Raw genomic sequence first — 17,918 nt, 5'->3', positions numbered from 1 at the left:
GCACAACACCTGTGATGCAATTTAAAATTACATACCAAAGTAATTCTGCTTTGAGGGATGAACAGAAGTCACAAGTGTTTAAAACTGGACAACTGGGTGTTTAAGAGCAATGTTGTTAGTCACAATGTGATGTATCTATTTAGTACACGGCTCATTGAAATCCTCGATTCTGATAGGCCAGTCACCACATTTGCAGGTTCGATATAACAACCACTCAAAACTATTAACACACGGTAACCCCGATGCAGCAAATCATTTTGACAGTTTTTTTGACAATTGAAATATAAATGTCTTTTAATAACAATTATAATTTGTATGTATATTTACAAATTGCCTGTTTGTGACATGAATGTCATTTTTACCTTAAAACCCAAAGTTAATGGCTTTTCCTAACAGAGGTCTGCATTTGCGGTAAAAATGAGCTTTCAATATTTCAAATTCACATTTCATGTCCAGTTTGTTCTCATGGCAAGTAGCCGTGTAATAAGTGGGATAATGTACAAGCAGCTGTAAATGATCCCTTATATGATATGTACCTCTTATATCTTATGCAGATGTGTCGCTTCATGTGATGAATGCAGTAACATTGCCGGTTTCTACGTTGCTGATATGATCACACTCTTCAACACAACATAATACTCCTATGATGTTCTATAATCTCAAACTGGTTCTATATACATATTGTACAGTGTCAAGGCCCCTCGTGGAATCTGTAAAACAGGCTATATCATGGATTCCTCAGAAGAATTGCATATCATTGGCAATTCTTTGTTTTAATATTCCTGTGGAATTAACGCTTAATGTAAACCTTTGTAAGGATTTTTTGTTAATTATGCACAGTAAAAATGTTAGTATATTCTATGCTTGTTGACTTGACTTGAAAATTTTGCATCACAAAATGTGCACAACCACAACCTGGATTTTGTCATTTTATTACAGAAATTCGCTACAGGTGGTGTTTAAATATATAAAAACAGAATTTCACGTAATTATACACATTTCAGAACTACACAGTGATTTCACACAGAAGCAGACAGGAACATTTAAAGCATCTTCTGGTACAATATGATACAGTAAAGAGCCAAACACGGTAAGCAGAGGAAATGCCTGACATAATGCCCTCCTTTTGCTATTACAAAGCTTTTATTTACTTTAAACACCGACCTTTAGACAGTAATGCAAACAAAAAAAGGTTTATGCTTCGAGACTGTCCTCACAGTTTTTTTCATTATAACTAAGAGATACTGGCATCCAGAAAATGTGTGTATGTGTTTTTCTACATTATAAGTAAATTGAGGCACCTTTAAAAAAGATTCCAAGGCACACAATATATCGTCAGTTCAATTTCTCTTTGGGAAGCCCTGCAATCCACAACCCCACAGATGCCCAAAGCCAAATCTTATACACAAGATGTAATTGTAAGTGACCACTAAAATACATAAAATAACTTCCCACCGAGTTCTCATGCAGTTGCACCACATTTTTCTCCCAAAACCTGTTTATCTTTAAATTGAGGTATAAAGTCCAAATTATTTGACGCTTACAGATTTTAGCCTTCAGAAATAAACATTCAATGCTAAGAAACTGCAGCACATCCCATACTATATCAGGCGAGCTAAATTATGTCTTTCTGGGCTGTACGTGTGGACCGACGGTAATATAAAAACGCCAGAAAGAAGAGAAGAATTACGAGGAGTGTGAAGAGGACCATAAATGAAACGTATCCCCCATGCGCCATCAGGGGCGTGTCTGGAGCTTCAGCTGGGATCATGTTGGTCAGATTCAGCATGTAACCCAATGTCCAGCCAGCATCACTGTCTTTTATCTGCACACATGCACAAAGTAAAGAGATCGTCAGACCGATAACATAAAATGGATAGTTCAGTTTTTCAACATGTTGCTTCAAACTCATACATTTTTTTTCAGCAGTACGCCACTCATTTTCATTTTTATATAATGAAAGTGAACAGGGAGGACATAGGGCTATCAAGTGTTCTGAATTTAAAAAAGCTTAACTGCTGAAACAATGATTTTTTTTGTTAATTTGTCTAACATTCAAAACCAGTTGAGCGAGCTGGAAAATTAAATTACATAAATCAAATTGCTCAATTTTGTTATTCATCAGCACCAGCACCTTCATTATATAACGTGTGGCCAGGACATTATTAAAAAATCATTTTGTGCATTCACATTTGGGTGATTTGTTAATACCTTTCTTCACACGCACAATAATTATCCACATATTTTGCCAAGAGACATAATTGACTATTAGTAACGCATGCATTTACTTTATTACCTTTTTAATAAACTCAACGTCTTTCCAGTTGTTTGAGGTAAACTTGTATCCATTTTCCAAAAGCGTCAGGATGTAGGTTCCTGAGAAGCAGTATTCAGAAAGATACTTCTCTTTTACACCGGGATATCGTTTTGTAATCTAGAAAAGACAGGCAAGTTCACGTTTAGACATCGGATCCATCAAAATGCTAAACCGTCTTTAAAAGAAATGCGTAAACATCTCACCTCTTTCCATGAGGTGGAGCAATACCTTTTCATCTTCAACTTTGCTTCCTCTAATGTGCCATTTGTCAGCTTCAAAAAGTCCATAACAAAGAAAAAAGCTGAGAAAGCCTGTAGAATTAAATAGGTGCAGCAGTATTAACACTTTTTAACAATCATTAAGTAGTTCACCCAAAAATATCAATGTCATTATTTACCCTCTTGACATTTCGAACCTTTGGGACTTTATTTCTTCTGCTGAACACAATAGAAGATATTTTTAAGAATGTTGATAAACGTATACCGTTGGTCCCCAATGACTTTGTGTCCATTCAATAGAAGTCAATAGGGATCAATTGTTTTTGGTTACCAACATTTTTCAACATATCTTCTTTTGTGTTCTGCAGAAGAAAGAAAGTCATACAGATTTAAAAGAGGGCTAGTAAAGATGATCGATATTTTATTATTGTATTGTATTGTTTCTTACCCCAAACTTTCCTTCAACAGAAGGCTGGAAAACACCATCAAAAGAGCATGTTGAGTACCCACAATTGCTTGTATTAAAAACCTTCCTGACCGAATTTTGGCACTCCACCCAATCCCCCACCCCAACATGGAAAAAGTCTTTGGGTGAGGCACTTTGTTCTTTTATACAGGGTGTATGAAAGACATCCACATATGTTTTGCTGAGGTTAAATCCAGTGTTGAAGCAGGGATCCCTTAACTCATTTGAGTCTGTCTTGGGAACATAAATAAAAAACATCAGATAACATTTTGGTTTACATGTTTATACAACTGTATAGACATACCTTATCAAGCGTGGAGAAAAACTTCTCGGCCAAAGAAAGCCTAAGTACTTGGTCCTTCCCGAAACAGAGAAAGCTGTGGGTGTACAAGTGATAATCGTTTCCGTATAGCCTGAAGTCAATAGCGTTGTCCTGTGATTCAATTTCCTGTTTGGGTACGAAGGTTATCTGAGTGGAGGCTCCGCCAAGATCTAGAGCACCAAGGGTCCCTGTGGCCTACAAGGTAAACATACAAGCTCACTTAAAAACCAAATCTAATGAGCCTTGAATTTTACAGAGACATTCAAAGCAATTTTGGCGTTCTCATATTTATTATTGTTGGAATTAATGTAATTATTCAAAAAATTGCATAGAAAATTTACAATTAGCATTTTGATTAAATTTCATGCCATTGTTTTATTCTTACGTAAGGTTTTACGTAACTTAATTTGCAGAGAACTCAGTAATTATTGCCTTTGGAACAGAACTATAATCCAACACAACGCACGAAAGCCTCACCGCACAAACCATAATAACAGTGACTATCAACAAACATCATGGCGTTGAAAGATGACCTCATAGTATTATCACACAAAGAATAGCTTATGGTGACATCACAATGACAACACTATAAGTCAGCAAACAATAAACCTCTAACAGGGACCATCACATTTTTGTCATGCTGCAATGCTGAGCTCACAAACCCTCTGCAAAATCATCAACATTGTTCTGTATGGAACTCACCGTTTAGAAAATTGTGTTAATGTGGAGTCTGCAACCCAAAAATCATCAATTGTAAGACATACAGGAACAACCGTACCTTTATCAAGTTTTCACTCAGGTAATTAACAGTGATCCAGCCAAAAGCTCCCTCCTCTTGACCCGAAAGGATTCGAGCTCCCTGAAAGGAGAAGGGATATTTCTGCAGAGAACGTGCCACAGAGGCAAGTACTTTCTCAGAAGCATCTTCATTCTCCATCCTTGAGAAAACAAATCAGACAGACTATAATCTACAATCGAATACTGCCTTTTAGAAAAACCAAACTATTTTTTTTATATTTATTTATTCAAGTTGTATTCAAAATTGACTTCACTTGACACGCCCATTTAACATTATTCAAAACATATATTCCCCACTTAATTTTGGCTGTAATTGACAAAGTTGAGGATCAATTACTTGAGCAGTCTCATGCCTGCTGTAGCTCCCAGGTACACAGGGGTTTCCAGGTGTCTGTGAGCGGGAATCTTCTGTTGAGCCTCTTCCATACACTCCTGCAAGGACATGCCGGCTCCCTCTGGGTTTGCCGAATAACTGGAGATGCCTTTGCCTACGGGTAAAAACATGATGCACAAAAGCCAGTTCCTCAGAATACCCATGCAGAACGCTTTATTGCAAAAATTCCTATTAGATCATTAAAAGATTCTTTAATAAACATTGAGACACTAGACTGAAGTCTTTTCATGTACCATTTACGTTGCAGGTGTGTGTCTGTCGAACCATTCCTGTGTTGTTCTCTTTCTCAGCTGGCCATTCGTATATGAAGACGGATGTGTGGGAGGAGCCTGCATCCAGAACTATTCCATACTATAACACCATGAGCAAAAAACATGTTCAAATATCTTGACTCAATAGCTTTCATTGCATATTGCTGTAACATAAATGTTTTACAAATAATTACTTACTGTAAATGGCTGTTTCAATTACCTTGTACTTCTGGAATAAAGGCTTGTTCTGGACAACAGAAATGGAAACCATGGTGATGATCCCCACGGCAATAACAGCAGTCAGAATGATGAACGCTGGCCTGTGGCATGGGTTCTTTACTTGTACTTCTAAACAGAGTCAAAGAATGAGAGCTGGTTGGTATTTAACCGCCTCTGTGTGTTTTATAAGCTTAAATTACAGTGCCAGCTGAATTACTGAGAACAAAAAATAATTTGCAGAACAACAACAAGTGGAAAAAGCAGGCCTAATCACTTATTTGATATTTTATATAAATACATCCTTTTTAATTATTTACTGTATAGGCTCCAATAAATATCATTTTAATTCTGTGTTTAATTTATAACTGAATCTAGGTCATTTCTATTCAGAATCTGCAATGCAAACATTTACTGAATCTGAATAGTAAGCAGATATATGTTTTAAGATTTAGCCCTTGGTGAGGTGTTTAATGAATATAGATCAAACAGTAGTCCTTTTCAGTTTAGTGGAAAAACAAACAAGGCTTAAAACCCATGACACTATGCATAGCCTACCCCACTGGATAATATAGCAGTCTCTGTTTATACAAGAAATACATTTAAGAGGCCCTGCATATTTCAGTCTGAATGTGAATTTTACTGTAAAATAAATACTGTAAAATGTTACATTTATAAAACTATGTGTTCATTTATTTCTTTTAAATACAAGTCATTTAAAATGATATCATATCAAGTTTTAGTAACATGTCAACATTTTAAAATGTCCCATTTAAAATATCAAGACCATTGCTGCAAACACACAGTGTAACTAACCTACGGGAGCCTTTGACTTGAAGCCACAACACATTTCCTTTGTTAATGGACAGGTTCGCATTATCTAATATAGTAGTCAGTAACATCAGCTACAGTATACGACACAATTCATTCATTTAACTTTAAATCGGGGCACTTCTCAGAGCTTTCCACATACCCATCAGGACCCGCGGCGCTCGTGTCTGTTACTGATGCAAGCTGTCTTTGAGTCTGCTGTAGTACACTACGTCGTTTCTCCAGTGTCTCCGAATCAAACGGGATCTATTCCTGGTCACTAAATTACAATTTAGCTGTGTGACTTTTATTGCAACGAATTCAAATATTTGTGTGCAAGATCATGCAGACACCAGCTTGTCTTATTATATAAGGGGAGTTGATGTGAATTTGGGGAAACACCCTCTTCGTACGAGAAGCCAGTCTTGCACCGACGTCACAGGTGACTGTGGGCGGAATTCCCTAGTTCACCTCAGTGGAGATTAACCCCCTTTGGAGAATTGCCATCAGCTGCATACAGATCAGAGTCCCTGTTAGCTTAAACTATAGCATGCAATTGGCAAGACGTACATGCTTGGGAATCTTTAAAAAGGTCTGGAGTTATAATAAATCATAACCGTTTTATACATTAAACAGTATTAAAACATCCTTATAGAATTTTGAAAGCATATGTTAGTTGTCTCAATATATAGTCTGTATGAGAACACATGCAAAAGGTTATTTTACAATCAATGCTGATACACTTTCATGCAACATTCTGATGCCCCCCTATAAATGATCATTTATGTATGTATTAAATAAGATTTAACTACAGTATTTATTCAAACTGTTCAAAATAGAAAAATAAATACAGAAAAACCCATTAGACCTTTGTTTAGTTAGGGTATGATTTACAACGTACTTTAGACACAAATGTGTAGTATAATGCAATGTAAGTCACATTGGTTAAACGCGTCTGTCAAATGCATAAACGTAAATGTAATATTTTAATAAGGTATTTAAAGTGGAATATGAATTAAGGTATTTTTTTCAGTCCCTATCAAGTAATGATAAATGTCCGGGAAAGGACTGGAAACGTTTGCATCATCGTCTACTTTGGATCTGGCAGTGCTTCAGACTGAATCGCTGAACTTGACTGACATTTTTCAGAAATTCTCTTTGCACAATACCACCATCGTCATTGGATTTCACCTAACCTTTTCACAAAATACCTGACTTGCGGCCATCTCAAAAGCAATACTACAAGTCGATACACAAATCCTTCCTGTCAGGATTTGCGGTAAAAATTATCTGATGAATAAATCTGAAATGTATCACCTTCAGAACAAAAACATCAATCTGAAAGTAGCATGGAAAACCGACGTGTTAGTTAGCGTGCAAAACTTGTGCAGCACTACTCATACCTTATATCTCATGCACAAACTGAGATGCTCTCTATGAAAAACATGTATGCTGCAGATGACTACAACTGGCAGTTATTCGCCAGATTTGAAGTTTTTACAAATATTTGGTCAATTGATCGGATGGGTGTAGCTGATAGGTTGTCCCATGAAAACACTGGTTGACAGTAAAATAAGTACTTTGCAGAATTCAGACAAAAGCAGCGGGACCACTGTTATGCTAACAAATATATCAGTAAAACTAAACAATCCATCCAGCCAACCTTCCCAGGCCAAACATCACCCTTAAACTTTTACTGTCATTCCTAATCACTGTTGCTGATATATCCATAGAAACATGTCCGGAAAACAATCCACGGCACCAGTGAAAGGTTGCTGGCCTACATAACTGCACATCATTATGAAACCTAGTTGCATTCCCTCTTGTGCAAAAGGAAATATAAACAAAGACATTTTTCTGAGCTGAGGGTTGTGACAAGGGATGTTTACATTGCAACCTATACATCTCTACTGCGTCTCTGTTATGACAGGAGCACTGAGGGACACTTAACAACTCTCAAACTAGCTCCCAAATAAACAGATTCTGTCTCTAGTTGGAGTGTCTATGAATTCATCCAACATTTACGCATCATCAGTTTTGATTAAGTCTAGTCAGACTGAACACTCACTGAAGGCAAAATCTGTGGCTAAACCTGTTACAGCAGGTTTGATGTGTCCTCTTATGGTTCACCTGCACTAACTTGCTTCAGGTTGCTTGAGTAAGCAGTAATGACGTAATCCGTATCAATGTGGCACTCTTGAGACAAGGTAAAAAAAAGGTACATGTCACTTCACACCCTGCGTGCAGAAGCGTTCTTACAGCAGAATCGTGGGAAACCTTGACCAACAGCATCAGGTTTAAACGTCTTTGTGTTCTACTGTGGTTGAATGTCATTTCTTTCAAGCGATGAAAACAAAATTCTGAAATTCCATTCCACATTCAGAAAGTCATTCAAAAGACAAGAATATGAAGATCCATAAGGGATCATAGAGATATACGCATACACAACAAACCGTTTTAATTTAACTTGACTTATATTGTATGGACACAAAACCACTGACACATTTCTCCAAATATCATCTCTTGTGCTTCAAAGAGGTATAGGCCTATACAGCTTTTGAGTGACGTGAGGGTAAATAAATCAAGACAGGATTTTTGGTGAGCTATCCCTTGTGCTGCATGGTGGTAATAAAGGCCACTATATACAATATTGTTTGAAGTGACATGGCATTATATAAAATGTATAGAAGAACCTATGAAGATTTATTTTTGTCTTTTAGAATAGCATAAGCATAAAACATAAAAATTGTCTTTTTAATGGTATGTTTGCTAAAGTCTGAAGTTCTTCATGAAATGGTGTGTAAACACCAAGAAACAAATTGACACGTTGACAGGTGTAATCCTCACATACGGTACTATCAGTCAAAAAAGAGGCGTGTAAATAATCCAGAGCTAACGCTGATGAGAATTGACATCATCTTGGCTTGACAAAGCTTCTTGGAAAATCGTCATTGAAGTCTTACAGTAACAATACATATTAACAGTGCATTTCCAGTACATTTCCCAGTCATCCGTATTTGAGGCTTTTATTAGAAATATAATAAAATAATTGTGTCTTTCTTTCCTCTGCACCATACTGACTAACTGTTTCAATTGAAATTCAGTCCATTTGAAAGCAATCAGACTGTTGGTGAGAGAGCCAAGAAGCCTCTTTACATCAAGAGGCTTACATTACCAATGATGAAGATCATTCAGTTTTACAGACTTAAGAAGACAAGAAGTGGACCCCTTGAAAATGTCTGTGGCTTAGCGGTTAAGAAAGGTTGCAGTCAGAATTTCCAGAAGAGAGAATAGCATTTGTCACACCCATGTTTCAAGAGAGTGCCAGAGTGATCTTGCGGTCAACACAGGCTTGTTAGCACGAACAGTTATGAGAACTGTTTCTCAGCAGAGGTAAAGAGAGACTTGAGCAAAGATTTGTGATCTTATTTTTTATTTGACATTCGAGAGAAGCGCTATAGATCTTAACTCTGACCTTTATAATAACTAAATACATTTTTTATTATTACAAAGTTGTTAGTCTCCATTATTTATTGTAGTTAACTGTGCATTCCCTACGATGTATCAATTGTTTACACTAAAACAAAGGTTCTCTTTGTATTGAAATAAAATGACCATGTCACATGTGATGTATACATTTTTGAAACATTTCAGTACAATCGTTCCTCATAAGTTTATTCTTGCAGAGAAGGATGTTTATGTAAACTGTGAGCCGTTTTAAGGTTAGAGGAAGTGAGGTTTTGTGTCTTGTGTCGTTGAGTTGTGAAATGACTGATGATTAGACTGAGCACGACAACAATGCCAACCACTTCGACAACAGGATGGCACGAGAACACTAAATATCTCTATCTCTGCATACAAATGGAAAAAAAACAAAGACATTCACATTAACAAATCTTGCTACTTATTGGCTGAGGAAGTCTGGTTTTGATAGGCTGTGATAATTATCATTACTCATCCTAAAAATAGCATATGTCCTCTGAAGTTGGTTACTGACGGCAACACTTGGCATATTGGGTCTGCCTGAGCATGTTTACCCCACAGTGTGTAGAACTAATGATTTTGATAAATCGGTTTAATGCAAACTGAGGAATTTTATGTTCTCTGGAAAAAAGATTAATAATGTACAGTATATAATATTCACTGAAAAAAAGGAGTTGGTCTCTTGTCCAATTTACTTAAACAAGATCCATTTTTTGATTGTCAAACGGTTTGGACTCCATAAATGATTTGTGCTGATTAAAATAGAAGTGCTATTTGGCAGACGCTTTTATCCAAAGCAACTTTGAAACAAATGTATAGGACAATGCAAAGTACAGTGCAATCCTCTGTGATCAATCCCACGACCTTGGCGCTGTTAGCAATGCTCTTACCACAGAGCAATTTATATTTTTTTAAATAACCAATTTAAAAAAGTTCTGCAAAGAGAACAAAATAATGTTTTGAAGGCTTTATCATTTTGAGGTTTGTGGTTGCCATTGTTCAGAAAAGTGGTGCTTGTGGTCAGGTTGTGAGAGGTTACATGTCATGAAAGGCGTGTGGAAAAACCCAAGTGCAAGGCAGAGGAAGGGTTGACAAACTTTTAATAACAAAAAACAATGATGGGGAACACAACAAATAAATAGAAATAAAACTTCCCCCAAGGGGGGCAAAATAAACAAGGTCCAAGAATTATAAACAAACCATCCAAGACAAGCAATGTGGGGGAAAATCCAACCATGCCGCAGACCTTCTCAAGAAGACCGAAGAGGGATGCCACAAAGGAGACTGGAAACAAATTAACCTACAAGGGACCAAGTCAAACTAGGGCTACAAATAGGCAACACTGATGAGGGACGGTATCAGGGGCAGGTGAAGAGAATTAAACACTAAGGGGAAGATTGAACAAGTGTTAATGAAAAAACAGGCTCATTGTGCCCTCGCAATGAGTGGGTCAGCTGTGGCCTGGTGGTTAGAGCGTTGGGCTTGTGATCAGAAGGTTGTAATGTGCCACTGTAAAAAAACTACTTGTAAGTCGCTTTGGATAAAAGCGTCTGCCAAATGAATAAATGTAAATGTAAATGTAAGATAGACCAGGGCTGGTGACAAGACTAAACACTAATGGGGAGCTAAAAGAAGCAACACTGAAGAGAGAGCAAGACATTACAAAAACAAACAATGCCATGCCCTTGCCTTTCTCCACATAAAACACATTGGTCTGACATGATCATGATTCTACGTTTATCACTGAAAATGCGGTTAACTTTATATCTTGGTAATGTTAAATGAAAGTTTAAAGTTCATCAAAATTTTAAAGGAATGAATACAAGGTTTCTTTAAAAAAATGACATTTGATACTTTGAACATTGATAAATAAAGTATTTTAAAATGAAAATGTTTATGTTACTCTAACATAATTTTTGATGGATCACACATTCACATGTACATGCAGGAAATGTCTGCTAAAGAAAGAAGGGTTTAAGTAGCTTATGACTGCACCTTGCTTCATTAGAACCGGCTCCACTTCAAATTTTTACAAAATCACAAATGTATTTTTCTTTCAGCTATATCTCCTCTAGAATGATTATAATAAAAATATGTTTGAACCCTATGCTGTTCCCTTAGAGCAGCACTTTATAAAAATGAGTCAGACTTTCAGACCACATGGCTTCCTTTCTGCCTTTATGTGACCAGACGTATTCGTTTTTTTTCATGAAGTAACAGTGTTTAAGTGTTTTTGTATTTATTAAGTTAATCTAACTAGCAATTTAACACAAATGCAAATGTTGTTTTAAATGCATTTTTTGGTTAAATTAATACATTAATTTTATATAAAATGTAGACTGACCTTTTCATAGTAAGTGTTAGCCTATAACCTGACCACATTCTGACATCAGCAATACATTTGAGACGGTGGTAAATCATTTGAGCCGTTAACCCACGGAAGTCTCGCAGCTTTCAAACTGTCACGCTATATGTATGATATACTCTATACCACATTGCGAGGGCACAATGAGCCTGTTTTTTCATTAACACTTTTTCAATGCATATTATTTCATCAAATTCTGGTACATCTACATTTCAGAAATGGCCTTTTATTGAAGTGATACCTCACCCAAAAATTTAACTTCTGGCATAATTTACTCACCTCCGAGTTGTTCCAAATGTGTCTAAATGTCTTTGATCTGATGAACAGAAAAAGACATTTGGAAGAATCCTTATAACCAAACAGATCTCAACACCCATTGACTCACATAGTAGGAAAAATTACTTTGTTTGGTTTCAACAGAACAAACAAATTATAAAGACATTTTGAAGATTGTAGGACAGCAAACAGTTCTGGGGCACTTTTGACTACCATTGTTTTTGCCTACTATGGTAGTCAATGGGTGTTGAGATCTGTTTGGTTAAGCATTATTCCAAACATCTTTCATATTTGTGTTCATCAGAACAAATCAATTCATACACATTTTGGAACATCTTGAAGGTAAGTAAATGATGACCGAATTTTCATTTTTGGGTGAAGTATCCCTTTAAAGAGAATCACCCCAGCCAGGCTTCCAAATAAGGCCTTGTGTGTGGGAGGGGTTGGGACTTCCTCAAATGCTCATGACTGGAATATTGAGGAACATCCACATTGACCTTGTTGTGTCAGCTACAGGAAGTTTGGTAGCTTCCTCAAGGCACGAAGTGCATGCTCTTGTTGAAGAATGAGACGAAGATGGCAAACAGCGAGAAAAAGTTTCCTCATTTCAACTATAGAATACAACAGCGGAACCATAAGAAAACATTTACATACCATGTGTGGCACGGCACAAAGATATTGCTAAATGGATAAAATGTTTCATTAGCAGATTGGTGCAGAAAGCAACGTAAATATCTTTGTCGTCGTGGTAACAATCCAGAGATGTTGTTTTGTTGCTCTAGATTACTCAGCTACCAGATGGTCTGTTCACACGCGGGAAGAAATCCTCGGCTGTTACGTAACAATCTCTCTCTCTCTCTCTTTCTCTCTCTCTCTCTCTCTCGCTTTCTCTCTAAGAGGATGCCATATCCTGCACTAATTCACAGACTCCAGATGCTAAAGCAGTTAGATGGACACCAGATGCTGAGTTTGGCATTAGAGGAACATTTCGCTTTCCAGGGATTCGCATGTTTTGTACCTTCCTTTATTTACAAAGCCTGTTTACTCAAATAATCCGAAGAATGTATGATAGCACTTTTTACTGTACAATGATAGACACTTTTCCTACTGCATATTCCAGTTCATAATATATAATATGTTCCCTAGAGGTCATAAAGAAGATCGATATACTATTACAGTAAAAGCAGTGCATGAACATTTCATGAGCAGCTGTGTGTGTTTAATAGGTTGTCCAGAACTTAGACGGCATTATGGAAAGTGCATACATCAAAGGATGTTTTAAAATTTTTAACAGTCAGTTGATTTTGTACAGGTCAGGCTGTCCTGCTGAAATGTGGAACAGATCATGCCACCAAGCAGTCATGTCCATAAAATGCAAAGTATTTCATTTTAGTTAAATAAATTAGACTGAACAAAACGCTGTTGGTTTGTATGGCACACCACTAAAGAAAGGCTGTGGCAAGCTAAACATAACATATAATTCTGTATTTGTCTGCCAAAAGTCAACACATAAAGACAAATAAATAAGCATGTAATGCCTAGCCACTAATATGAACACACGCTCTTGTTTTATTAAAGTCAAGTGCACACAGTTATCCCGCTCCATTAAACAAAATACAAGCATTGTCCCGTACCTCTGAAAAGCTTTATATGCATTCCTTTTTCGTGTCTTTGCACAGCACTTGTAAAATTTCATCCTGCCCTAGTGTGAACTCAATATGTTCAAATGTCTATGCAAGTGCTTGTCATAGACTTACCTCTCTGTTCATCCATGAATGCAGATTCAAATCTCTCTCTCTCGCTTTCTGTCTCTCACTCGTTCCAGCAACCAATGTGCTGTTCCGGCTGTTTGGCTCAGTTTTCTAAGAGGGTCTTTCCTATTCTTGAGGTTCTTTATAAGGCTGGGGTCATGAGTGGGCGGGACGGTTGCCAAGCTTTCTCCCTCCCAATCATGTTAATCTGCCTGTTACCTAGTCCTTCTCCCCTCAAACAGAACGGTGCGTGTTCGTGTGTGCGCGAAAGAGAGAGACAAAGACGCTGACAAAGAGCATGTCTGTCTGTGTGTGTGTGTGTGTGTGCGTTTATGTGCCTGTGTATGTGTAAAAGAGAGAGAGAGAGGGAGAGAGAGAGAGTTTACCTTACAGTATCATTTTCCACACTCTCCCAGCAAACTGTTGTCGTACCACCATTGCCTCTGACAGCAGAATGACTTTTGCAGGAGGTACGACAACTCTGACCAGAACAAAGACTTTTTTGTTTTCTTCCTGGTTTACTAGCTTTCTCGTTTTGTTGCGCCTTAATAGTCAATCCATCGATACATAACAATCAACAAACTTCATGACGTGAGGTCTTTGTTCTCTTTCCTTTTGTGTCTGGGTTTTTCATGCAGCTGTTGCCCTGAGGACAGAGAGATGTAGTGAAAATAAGTTATATAAATGGGCTCATAATGGAAGATATGAGGCACATAGACTATGCAGTGTCATCACATCTGTCCCTTAACAGACACTTTGATAAAATAGAAAGAATAGTGGTATTAAGTAAAAAAACGTCAACTGAGTAGTATTTATATTGTGTTGTACTGTATTTACGTATTATGCTATTTACACAGGCTTAGATTACTGTTTGAAAAAACGCCCATGGGGATATTTTAACTACTTCACCTGCACGTTAATGCACTTTTTTCTGTTTTCAAGAGAACTTGTTTTGAAAAAAAAATGTCCTCATCCAAACTCAACTGACTGATTCTTAGATGGTATGTGAGCAAGAGAGCGATTATATTGCAATTTACCCTAACGGGAAATGGCGCAGATGCAGCCAGAACTTCCTCTTGGAATTCTATAAAGAGCGCATCTTCCCTCAGATCATTTGAAAGTAGTTTACATTGCAGTTATCCTGAGTGCTAAACTTAGCCCCATGGAGAAATGGCATCAAACATGATATCAAAAGCACATATTAGGTTGTAATTGACAGTTTCATATTATTGTTAAAAGCTAGTGAGAGATGTTTTGAATATGTGTAACACAATAAAAGTCTTTCAGGCTGTGTTGGAAACACTTTGGAACATAGGTCGCTCTAAATGGAAGCTAGTTGCCCTTTTAAACTTAGAACACAAAAGGGACTTCTGTGATACCAAATGCATAATACATAATATATGAAAGTGAGGTCACGATACGAATGGCTTTCCTAGAAATAAAAGGCATAGTCTGCATGACTTCCCGGGGCCCGGAAACAGGCATTAATAGCATGCTTTTTCAATTGAGCCTTCACAAAGCTGTTTCACAGGGATGTTTATATCCCTTGTATTTAAATCGTAAACACAAAATCAAGTCTCCCATCTTGTGTCCATGTGTTGTTTTCCTTTGGCAGTGGAAAAATTTTTATCTGACTGAAATATCTGGAGACAAAGTTAATTAAGAACTGACTTTTTCTGTTTTGCTTCAAACCTTTTGCAAGTCACCTATATATCCCAGCAAAGACTGAAACGTTTAAAGTTGAAGTAGGCCACACAAATCGTAAACCTGTGTCTTACTCTCTCTGTGACCTTACTATACATACTCCCGCTTTTGATCTCAGTACTTATTTCAGCCCAAAGTTTATTGTGATGTGTCTCTGGGGAGCCTGGCTGGACATTCTCACCCAAACCTGTCATCCACTGTAACCAACAGGAACTTAATGAATACAGATGCTTCAAATGGTAATTCATTCCAATGTAGGCAAACTATCCGAATTCAACTGTAAAAATAATGATTCTAGGCCAGCAGCTTTGCAATTATGGATGTCTGGCACTGATGTCAACCATCTGCTATCCAGTTGGACTAAAACAGTTTTCCCTCCAAAAAACGTTTCCTGCTACACATATGGCAACATCACAGTCATGTGCTTAACTTTCATAATAACAATGCCATGTGAACATCACGATTAAACACCTTCTCAAATCTAATGATGTCATTTTTAACCAGTGTTGCAGAATGGTTGGGTGTGGAAAACTTTGGTGAGCTTGTTATTTGCCATTTTAAAAACCCTGTAAATGCTGTCCAAACTTTAATAAACAAAGCAAAATCTACATTGAACAGTACCCCAGAGCAACATTGTTGAAATGTTTGGGGTCAATGTTGGTTGAGAATTCTGACAAAAGATCAAGGGGTGAAAGATAGTTTTATGATTCCAGTGAGATACATGGTGCAAGTCTGGCTGTGATGTGGGTTTTGGGGTTTGCATGTTCAAGTGTTCAAAAAACGTATTCTGTTACTAACGTAACCTCGGTTCCCTGAGATACGGGAACGAGTACTGCATAGCAGGACGCTATGGGGAAAACTCCTTTTTCTCCGATGACTGAAGCAATTCAATAGCGCAGTGAAAACTGCACGGTCATTGGTTGGAAAAAAGTAAAACTTTAAACCAATGATAGCGGAGCTGCTGGACCAATGGCGATGGTACCCGCCAGAAGGGGCAGGGCTTACGGCTATATAAGCCGACGCATCGCTGTCGAGTCCTCAGGTTACTTCGACTGAAGCGACGACAATGCAGCTCGTAGCACGGCAAGGAACGCAGTCTAAGGGAACCGAGGTTACGTCAGTAACCGAGTACGTTCCCTATCGATACTTCACTCGTACTGCGTAGCAGGACGCTATGGAGAACCAGTATAATCACGCCGTGCTACAGATGGAACGAAAACACAGTTAGTCTCGGAGCCTTGACTCGGAGACGGGGTAGAACAGGGAATGAGAAGGCCAAGCTAGTAGGTGGCCTAGTCCGGTTAATCGTCCCAAAAAGTATTAGGTGCTGGCGTGGCTATAGAGCCGGGGCTCAGCGGCCTAATCCAAAGCAGAAAGGACCCGGGCCTGAAGGGCCGGGACGTCCAGACTGTAGAATCTTGTAAAAGTGGACGGCGAAGCCCAGCAGGCCGCCGCACAGATATCCTCAATACAGACACCGCTAGACCAGGCCCAGGAAGAGGCAACGCCTCTAGTAGAATAGGCTCTAACTCTTGTGGGACACTGTAGGCCCAAGGAAGAGTACGCCAGCGATATAGCCTCGACTATCCATTTTGACAGTCTATGTTTCGAGACCGAAGACCCTCTGGTGCGGTCACCGAAGCACACAAAGAGCTGTTCCGACCGTCTGAATGGGGCGGAGCGCTAAATGTAGATTTTTAATGCTCTGACTGGGCACGGGTTGTTAGTGTTTTATTAAACATTTTGCGGTATGTTGTGTGGGCATTGGAACAGGCCCCACACTTACAACCTTGCACATTATCAACACTTCGCCGGCACCCGGAACTGAACCGGGGGGACTGGGCAGACATGAGAGCGGCCTTCTGAGCAGTAGGGGTTCTCACCGGCTGTTGCGTCGGAACTGGCTTGGGGTGAGTCGCCACAGGTCTGGAGCCGGGTCTTTTCGGCAGAAAGTGCTCTCGACGGCGAAATCAGTTAGTCTCGGCGAAGAAGAGTCGTTGCTGAAGGAGAAGAGATCTGAGGACTCTACGGCGATGCGCCGGCTTATATAGCCATCAGGTCCAGCAGCTCCGCTACCATTGGTTTAAAGTTTTACTTTTTTTCCAACCAATGACCGTGCAGTTTTCACTGCGCTATTGAATTGCTTCAGTCATCGGAGAAAAATGAGTTTTCCCCATAGCGTCCTGCTACGCAGTACGAGTGAAGTATCGATAGGGAACCGTACAGGCGTTTCGCAATGTAACTTTTAAAAATAGGAAACAAAACAAATTTTTTTCATAGTGCCACCATTATTGTAGTTTCGTTATATGTAACTTCACATTTCTGCAAGTTCTTTTTCTCAACACATCTACGGTCTTTTTGAAGAATACATTCGGCACAGATCATTGCAATAGCAGACAATACGAGTTTATGATGGGATGAATCAGCTGCGTGAAAGAGATATGATCCATTCAGAAAGCTCTATTGGCGCCTTCTGAAATAGCTTTTAAACCTATTTAATAAAACGTTCATAAGCTGTTAAGAGCTTCTGCATTTGTGAAATCACAC

At 38.3% G+C, this 17,918-nt stretch overlaps 1 protein-coding gene across 3 annotated transcripts; it reads right to left on the bottom strand.

Annotated features, from left to right (window-relative positions):
- Positions 1–915: 915 nt before the first annotated feature.
- entpd1 (ectonucleoside triphosphate diphosphohydrolase 1) lies at positions 916–14,115 on the bottom strand. 3 transcript variants are annotated; one of them, XM_079476603.1, is made up of 10 exons: positions 14,054–14,115; positions 4,987–5,114; positions 4,749–4,866; positions 4,459–4,609; positions 4,102–4,261; positions 3,306–3,518; positions 2,984–3,235; positions 2,521–2,628; positions 2,297–2,434; positions 916–1,825 (listed from the first exon to the last, which is right to left on the bottom strand). In XM_079476603.1, exons 2-10 carry the CDS (start codon positions 5,035–5,037, stop codon positions 1,616–1,618), a joined length of 1,401 nt encoding a protein of 466 aa, XP_079332729.1. In that variant the 5' UTR covers positions 5,038–5,114; positions 14,054–14,115; the 3' UTR covers positions 916–1,615. The 3 variants fall into 3 exon arrangements, with proteins under 3 accessions (XP_079332729.1, XP_079332727.1, XP_079332728.1); XM_079476601.1 differs by lacking the exon at positions 14,054–14,115 and adding an exon at positions 13,674–13,977; XM_079476602.1 differs by lacking the exon at positions 14,054–14,115 and adding an exon at positions 5,956–6,163.
- Positions 14,116–17,918: the final 3,803 nt, after the last annotated feature.

The sequence above is a fragment of the Barbatula barbatula genome (genome assembly GCF_947034865.1).
Source record: "Barbatula barbatula genome assembly, chromosome: 16".
NCBI classification, from domain to species: Eukaryota; Metazoa; Chordata; class Actinopteri; order Cypriniformes; family Nemacheilidae; genus Barbatula; species Barbatula barbatula.
The sequence above is the reverse complement of the archived record's forward strand: the minus strand, read 5'-3'. Positions and strand labels throughout refer to the sequence as shown.

Bases quoted from the DNA above. Each gene is read 5' to 3' on its own strand.
- entpd1 (XM_079476601.1), bottom strand. The intron at 3,519-4,101 runs GTACGGTTGTTC...TTTACCTTGTAG, and splicing joins TGAGTGAAAACTTGATAAAG to GCCACAGGGACCCTTGGTGC. The intron at 2,629-2,983 runs GTAAGAAACAAT...TTAATTCTACAG, and splicing joins CTGTTGAAGGAAAGTTTGGG to GCTTTCTCAGCTTTTTTCTT.